The sequence below is a fragment of the Actinia tenebrosa genome, unplaced genomic scaffold (genome assembly GCF_029948245.1).
Source record: "Actinia tenebrosa isolate PJP-AT-01 unplaced genomic scaffold, QUT_ActTen_1.0 PGA_scaffold6__47_contigs__length_16458017, whole genome shotgun sequence".
NCBI lineage: Eukaryota > Metazoa > Cnidaria > Anthozoa > Actiniaria > Actiniidae > Actinia > Actinia tenebrosa.
The window spans coordinates 4,177,135-4,185,526 of record NW_028292583.1 but is presented as its reverse complement, the minus strand read 5'-3'; the positions used below and the strand labels follow the sequence as shown (position 1 = coordinate 4,185,526).

Genomic DNA, 8,392 nt, shown 5'->3' with positions numbered 1-8,392 from the left:
ATCACATCCTTTATAACTTCTTAAAAATCTATTTTCCTGGGTGTTTAGTTTTTCTCCGGGGAGGCCAGGAGAAGTGAAGTCAAGACAACATATATAGATCATTTATTTGATGTCTAAAATATTCGTGCTCATTGGCGTACGTGTGGTGGTAATACAGACGCCCCTCCTCTAGCGTTTAGCTACTGATGTGCTGTTTACACGGCTTGTCTAAGATTACGCGCACTGTCAAGACCGATTAATAACCAAAAGAAGATGGATCAATTGGGATGAAAAGGCCATAGTCTAAAGCTTATGATTGTCGTGCTCCAGATCATATGTTTCCACGAAGATAATCACTGGTTCTAAAGGAACGCTGAGCTGGGCTCATTCATCCGACTTACATCTGAGACCTGAAGTTAATCTTTTTTTATTGGTTTCTAATAACTATTGTCTCGGTACTTTAGATACTTCACGTTTTAATCACAGTCGTCTTGTTCAAAATTTCAGTTGCTGCTGTTGGCTTGGGTTGGTTTGTGTCAGTGTTTTCTCTAAGTTTTTTCACCGATAACTCTCAATACTGCAAGTAAGTATATTTTGACCTTTTCATTCGTTTGTTTTTTAACTTTTTTTTCCAGATTCAAGAAAATTGAATTAACGCAGCCTAAACCTTTTTAAAAATCTGATATTATCTCTTAGTTTTATTCGAGAAAAAAATGAATCCATATATACCTTAAGTACCGAAGATCTTTTTTTTTTCTCGGGGATAAACATGCACTTTAAACTTGACAGAGGTTGCGGTTTAAAATGCGATAATTATGACATCAAAATACCACAGTTCAAAATCCTTTCTTTTCGCAACATTTGCGGCAAAGTACAAAATGTTCATTATTGAACAAAACTTTGGAGGTTTTTAGATCAATTATAAGACTGGTTTTGATCGACTCTCCTCATAGAAAGTATAGCTGATATTACATTATAAAGACATGTCTCTTTTCCATCGAGTAGGATTTTTCATCCTTATCTAAAAGAGGTAGAGAGAGGCGTTGTAAAGAAAGGTTTGCAAGTCTCGAACATACTCGAGAATTATACAGAACTAGATATCTTAGTTTCTGTTTTACCCTGTAGTCACAAGAACCACATGTTGTCTTTCTTGGGGTGACCAGAGAGTTATGATCAAGCATAACAATCCTGAAGTTAACATTTGCATGTAGTTGTTCTAACACTCTTAGGCGTGGCGAACTTCGCCATATGCGAGTCCTCTTTTATGACACAATAGTTTTGCATTGGATTCAGAGACATGCATGTGGCGTGATTAAATATTTTGGTGCATGGTTGCGAAATATCTTAAAGCCGTTAGAACTAATACCTTCAAAAAGAAGATATCTAGCAAGTGATACATAAGAGACAACCATTTTACACAACTATACTCAGTGATTTTGAGTCAGTTATTTGGTACACATTTAGTCTGCTTTATATATATCATTACATGAACAAACAAATCAATAACAAATATCCTAAGAATTTTCCAGTAAATGAAAACCACTGGTCTTGCTTTTCAGCCCATATGTATCCTCCTGGAAAGCACATTTATTCTTCTCTCTGAGTTCAAGTGATCATCATTTTAACATGCTATAAGTTTTGTTCTCTATTGAAAGGTGCCATAGTAGTAGCATAGTAGTGTATCTAGATGGTTGGAAAAACCTTTGTTCGCCTCTAGAGATGTGAAACTAAGTAGGGACATGTTCACTAGCTGTGTTCCTTTGAGAAGAATCACTAGCAATCTTTGAAATAGTTATTTCCGCTGCAAAACATTTCACAAAGTATTATACAGGTTGACTCGAAACAAAACTATTTACAGTTGGTCAAAAGATTATACTTTACAACACCAAGGTGTAAAACCCCTGTTGGTCTCCTGATGAAGGAAATCGCTTTATGAAGTTCACACCACCAAGATAAATATTTGTAAACCAAGAACCAGAACATTCCTTTCCTTTGAGAAAATTGTTGGGGCTTCTTAAAAATACGAAAGAGGGTTTTTAGGCAATTATCGTTCAAAAACAACTTGATGTTATGAAATCAAGTGATCAAAGCAATTGATAAAGTGGTTAGGAATAAAAGAGAATAAGATATCCAACAAAATGGGTTTCTGGAGAAGATGTTGTGGTTTTCGCTAGTTGCCCGTGTGATCTCTAAACACCTTGAAAACTAACACTCCCAAACACCCTGGATAATAGGATAGAATACTAAGACCACAATGCCACAGTGTGGTATTTATTATTGAGTAAATCCTGGACCATGCTGTTCTGCTCATCATAGTCAAAGTTTGCTCGACGGGTGTGGAGCAGGGCATAACCTTCTAGCTAAACATCTACGATTTCTGTGTCTGTGGTAACATCCAGCCTCTATTAGAGAAAGGGACTCATCTTGGAAGACAACTGAGCAAGTTGGTCGCGTAGGATTTCCAAATTGTTAAAGGTATCAAAACAGTTCTATTCCTTGCAAATTCCCTCTTTACCGAAGCAAAAAGACAACGAAGATCTCATATACGTACAGTGTTTAGGCTCTCTGGCCTCAGTCTTCCTTCTAATACACTCACTGCCTGACTAGAGGTCCTCGTGCTACTCAAGTTTTAGAAAATAAGCGCACGAATAGTAAGATATTATGTATTTCGGCAACGTATTCATTAGTTAATCTTGTTCCTTTGAGTACGTGGTACAGCCTATGCTATTCCTATTTCATCTACTTACTTACAATGTAGAATACTATACGTTTATATATATATGGTTATAATTAAACATGTTGAGGCCGTTTTAAGTTACTTTCTTATATAAACACCGAATTTTCTAAGCGTTTTTCTCCAGAGTATTATTAAGCCCGGGTATTAATAAGCAACCCTAAAAAATTTTTGATGATGATAATACTGCAGTAATTACAAATAAACTTTTGGTCAGATTGCTCTCAGAAATCGTATCAAAAGCCTTCGTTTTTTGTAAAAGGTTAATATACCAAACATCGAGTGTGTTTTCTCAGTCGCAAGGCTGGGGGTTATTCTGTTTCCTTTATACTGGGATAATCTCATTTAAGTGTTTTGCTGAAATTATCGGATCAAACATTTTCCCGCATAAGGCTATAACTAAACATCAAACCCGCAGTGCTTCCAGTCAGCACTATTGTCCCTCGTCTGCGAGAAAAACACGGTCAAATTTGGCGATTTTAGTTTTCAAAGACAACGTATAGTTGTCTTATAGTTTTTATAGCTTTCGCCAAGCCAGTCTGGAGCTCATTTAATCCCTTAAGGACCATTTTAGTGGAAATTTAAAGTCAAGTGGCAAGATTTATTGCTTGCTCAATTTTATTTTACTCCAATGAGCTAATGACTACTCTATTGACTACAGCCATACAGCTAAGTTTTATTGTCTTTTGGCATAGTGTCATGAATCATCAGCAACTTTGAGTGCACTCGCGGACAGACTTACTCTATTTTTGAAACTCATTTAAGAACCATTACTTCAAGATAATCCGCTTCTGTAATAATTATCTAAGTGATAAGATACGGCAGAGGGAATACGAACTATTTAGATTGGCGTAACTGATTCAGTAGAGAATGAAAAGAAAAGATAACTAGCTAAAAACTAGTGTGAACTGCGTCGATGTTTCTAAGGAAACAGTAATGATAAAAGGGTAAATTATACACCACGAAAAGATGAAAAAACTTACTGACGTTTCGGACTGAAAATAGTAGACTATATTTGCCTTATTCCTATCATGAGAATGATTCTCATTTTAAGTCTGAGAGGCTTAGTTTAGACCTAAGATTTGATCAAAGAACCAAACTACAAAAGGGCGAAATCGGTTTTGCTTTGGAAGTTTAAAAGTTCGTTTGAGGAAGTGGTTAGTTCATGAAATCTTAGGCTATAGTCGTTTCTACGCCGCAGTTGATCAGTTGGGGTGAAGTAGACCAAGAATCCCAGAAAAAAAAAATTAACCTGCTAGCTATTCATTACAAAACTATTTTTGGTTTATGCGGCGAGATTCGATGCATCCATAAGGTAAAGTATCTCGATTTGTATCTCACACCACACGATAAGATCTCTCTAATTAATTGTTAGTTTAGAGATCAATGGAACTTTAGGTGGGGTATACTTGGCTCTAATTAAGTTACGATCAATCAGTTTGACAGTTTACTATCGTCCGCAAACACCGGCTCTAAGGAGGGGACTGAGAATTAACACTTTGATCAGCTCCGTCTGGAGATATTTCAATAGCATTGAGGATTCAAGTCACAAAAGATTAACCAAAGGTGCGGGATTCTTGGGAAATTTACTTTACTCCCGCAGCGATGAAACGACAAAAAACTGAAGTGTTAACGCGTTGTTAATCCATTAACATCGATTAAGACGCCAAAAATACACAGCAATTCATCAACATTTTGAAAACAAAAAGGAATAGTTATCTTAAGTTTTTGTTTCTTCACCTATGAAGCTGTTCCCAATAATTTTTGGAAGCGGATCTTTAAGGAAAAAAACTTATTTTTGTTCTCTCTTGAGAGTCGTTTATTTGAATTAAAGATCAGGAATTGAATTCCGATCTAAATCTGCATAGCACCTTACTGATACCAAGGTGGTTCCCTTTTATTATAAGAGTTATAATAGTATTTCTTTATTCAGTATTTTGGGATTTTCAGTGGTTGTTATGAGGTTTACAAGTGTCATCTAAGATGCCGCCAGACCACCATACTTTACCTCGTCTTGTGGCAGAGTCTATCGGATTTTAATATCGATCAAAATGATAGACAAAAGGAACAAAAGCGCCTTTAATTGTATCAAAAAATACTTATTTAAGTATAAGACCCAACAAGCTCCCCATGTTGCGAAGAAAACGAGTCCTTGAGAAGCCAAGCGATTTGAACTGCAACGTTTATAGACGTTTAGAAGGTCAATAGATACTTGGAAGAGACTAAGGGGGTATCTTGGCTCCCTGTCTCTTGAGGGTTAAATGGTTTGTTTTGATGATAGAAATAAGTGGCCAATCGTTAACGTCAGGTCTAGTAAAACATGGCGAAAAATTTATTTAAAATAACAATCCTGCTTCTCCAGGCACTGATATATCATCACAAAGCATGCACAGCATTTATAAGTCTTCTTCATTGAATTTCTCATAGAACCTGAGGATAATTGATAAGATTTTGCTACTCATTTATTTCCTTTCATTTTCCATGATATTCTTTTGCTGAGTCGTTTTTTAATTTATTTTTTGACAGCTGTGAAGTTTGATTCCACAAGGCATAAGCATTACCCTGAAGACTTCAGTGTACGAAAGATGGCGGACAAGACGAAGCCTGCATCGACAAATTCATTGTCATTTACAATTGATAGCATCCTAAGTAGCGAATCAAAATCCTCATCTCCACCTCAAGATGTTCCAGGGAACGCACATGTATCGAATGGGGCTCTGACGCTTGCAGAGAGATTGGCAGGTAAGGCAGCTCACGAAGACGTAGACGTTTTTACAGTGTTTTGCAATATGATAAGAGAGAATATCATGGACTGAAAGAGGTCCAATTCTTTTATGATTAGCAGCAATATTGCATTTTTTTTATTTTTTTTTCTCTCGATAATATTTTACTTCTGGTAAGAAAGTGTAAACATTCCGGCTCTTTGTACGCAACGTGATAATAAACTCCATTCTTCGGCTTTCCCTTATACCCAAGTCAAAAGTGTACCGAGTTGGTAGCACGATAAGAGCAAAGAGAAAAAAGAGAAAGGAAGCTGAACATTATTGCCAGCAATTCTAACCAGAAATTCGTTTGCTGAAGACATCTAATTGCTGTCTGAAGAAGCTTGTTCTGGTCCAAATAATTTGTACAAATGTTACACAAGGAAACCTAGGTTGAAAATAAAACTTTATCGGTTATGTGGTTGTCGCATTCTTCCAAAGGGACAATGTTCTATCGTTCTAATACCTTATTCTATTCATAATAACCAACATATTATCACACACAATGAGAGACCTAAATCAAGCTTTGCGAATCTTTGTTTGTCAGACATCATCCTTGAGGTGCACTATGGATCCGCACGTGGTAAACAGAGACGCACGCGCACAGCTTTTACCCATCATCAGCTGCAGATCCTGGAGAACACGTTCACTAAGACTCATTATCCTGATATAGTCATGCGAGAAAGACTGGCGGCCTTCACACATCTGCCTGAGGCACGCATACAGGTAATGTTTGACATTGCATTGAAGAATATATGGTGCATGGTGACAATGTCTCTTCTCTACTTACAATGAAACCTCGCGTGCTAATTCATTCATTATGAAAGCACACCTCTCGACTTAGAGTGTATGGTACATGATGATATTCCTTTGAAAATTCTATCATTTATACCAAAGACCTCTCGCGTCTATGGTAGCACGTCTTTCAACATAGTAGCCATTCTTGGCCTTTAGTCAGTACATAATATCATGCAGAGTTTTACTAGAGACAGTTTTGCTATATTTGTGGTATGTTTGACCCGCATAATGTGATTAGTTTTGTGAGCAATACAATTGGAATATAGTCATCATGATATTGGTACAATGTGTTCGTTAGAGGTTGACGGGAGCTCTGAATATCTTATCACCAACAACATCATACATCATGGTTTATCTTCTATCTCGTTCATATCTCACCGCGTATTCTATGGCTGTTACTCATGGTTGTTTTTATCTCTGTTTTACTGAAAGGTGTGGTTCAAAAACCGTAGAGCAAAGTACAGAAAACAGGAAAAAGAAACCCGCAAAACAAGAAAAACGATGAAAAAATCGAGCGCCAAAATTCAGGAGCCTGGTGATAAACCTAACAGTAAATCCGCTGACCAGATAAAGGGAGCCCAGCCTTTACCTCCAAGTATAGTGTTTCCTTCAGCGTCGAGTGAATCAGCCACCCACTCAAGACAAGAATCGAACTATAAGGATACTACTAGTGAAACAATGACAAGTAGTCCGGGTGTTAAACCTCTGCCATCCATTACTCTACCTTCACTTCCTGGTAGCGAGATGATGTGTTTTTGTGCGTGCGGTGTAAACTCAAAGGACAGTGCACATGCGCACTTGGGTCAGGAGGTTTCTTGCATCGATACAGAAAAGGGAATTCATGAATCAAGAAATATTTTAAATGGACAGAAATGGCCAGTCTTGCCATTTTCCTCGAGTGTTGACTTATGGCGGTTAAAAGCAGCCATGGATGCCGAATATCTGTGCGCGAATGATGCTCGGCTTTTTTACATATTAAAAACTAAATATATACTAGTGAGATAATATTAATAAGTAATAATAATAGAAAAAATGGTAGCTTACCTTGCTAATCTTAGGAGACTGACGGGCGTATGTATAAGCACTGTTATCTTCCGATAAAATTATCTATAAAATTATAACGAAACACAGTCAATCCTAAAAATTAAAAGGGGAACTCATTTTTTCTTTGGATTATCTGTTTCATTTATACGTATATAAAACTCAGCTTAATCCAAAAGAATAAACTTCACAGATAGAAAGAGAGATAAAGACAAATTCAAATCCATGTAAGCGGACGATTATTAGCTGTAGAAAATGGGCGTTTGCGCAAATAGGTATCGGGACAAACATTGGAAGGCATCAGGTAGAAGGGAGACAATTATTTATACAACCCCCACCCCCTGAAATATTAAACGTTTAGGTTTAAACGAATTAATAGGTTTCATTTGCTACATTTAAAATTCAAATTATAGATTATGTAAACTATGTTTCATCATTGGAAGATAAAACAAGTCATTTAGATATTTACAGCCTGCCATGGCAATTCGACTAGATTTTTTTGTGTATCGATTCTTATATTTAATAAAAAATTATATAACTTACGTCAAGTCTACAGAATTGTCCACATTTTCTTTGGTTGCCCTATCATCTCAACTGTTCTAGCAACTGATTGTGACATCGGCTTTTGTACTGACGACATTTTACACCAACTTCTTTTTTCTCCTATTGAATATAATGAGTTGGAAGTCAGGGTACTGATTAAAGTAACTTGTGCTAGGAGATAGCAGAGCACTCGTTTCTTTTGCCAAATTGATCAGGGGGAAATGCTTAAGAGTTTTAAACTTCTTTATAAAATAACTGTTATAAATCCCGCATTCTGATTGATTGGGAGCACGTGGGTTATGATAGCACACAGCACCCGGCACACACGCGCCCTTTGCATTTTATAAAAGAAATAAAAAATTTGCTTGCTGTGCTGTATAGAGTTATAAAGCACTTGGGGATTGGCAGAACACTCGCGAAGTTTCCAGAAGCACTACGCGTCTCCTAACACTTTTCTTGTGTTCTACCTATCCCCGCGTGCTTTATTTTACTGCACACAGCACGCGCGCGCGCTTTCTATTTCTTCACTAGTAAA

At 36.9% G+C, this 8,392-nt stretch overlaps 1 protein-coding gene across 3 annotated transcripts; it reads left to right on the top strand.

The window, feature by feature from the left end:
- Positions 1 to 344: 344 nt before the first annotated feature.
- Positions 345 to 7,808, top strand: LOC116290607 (uncharacterized). 3 transcript variants are annotated; one of them, XM_031697676.2, is made up of 4 exons: positions 345 to 562; positions 5,240 to 5,455; positions 6,023 to 6,201; positions 6,706 to 7,808. In XM_031697676.2, exons 2-4 carry the CDS (start codon positions 5,299 to 5,301, stop codon positions 7,276 to 7,278), a joined length of 909 nt encoding a protein of 302 aa, XP_031553536.2. In that variant the 5' UTR covers positions 345 to 562; positions 5,240 to 5,298; the 3' UTR covers positions 7,279 to 7,808. The 3 variants fall into 3 exon arrangements, with proteins under 3 accessions (XP_031553536.2, XP_031553539.2, XP_031553535.2); XM_031697679.2 differs by lacking the exon at positions 345 to 562 and adding an exon at positions 2,304 to 2,454; XM_031697675.2 differs by lacking the exon at positions 345 to 562 and adding an exon at positions 4,839 to 4,913.
- The last annotated feature ends 584 nt before the right edge of the window (positions 7,809 to 8,392 follow it).

What these genes read in the sequence shown, in the direction of transcription:
- LOC116290607 (XM_031697675.2), top strand. Translation starts at nt 4,844, where the DNA reads ATGTTGCGAAGAAAACGAGTCCTTGAGAAGCCAAGCGATTTGAACTGC. An exon ending in CGTTTATAGACGTTTAGAAG is followed by an intron (nt 4,914 to 5,239) that starts GTCAATAGATAC and finishes ATTTTTTGACAG; the next exon opens with CTGTGAAGTTTGATTCCACA. An exon ending in TGCCTGAGGCACGCATACAG is followed by an intron (nt 6,202 to 6,705) that starts GTAATGTTTGAC and finishes TTTTACTGAAAG; the next exon opens with GTGTGGTTCAAAAACCGTAG.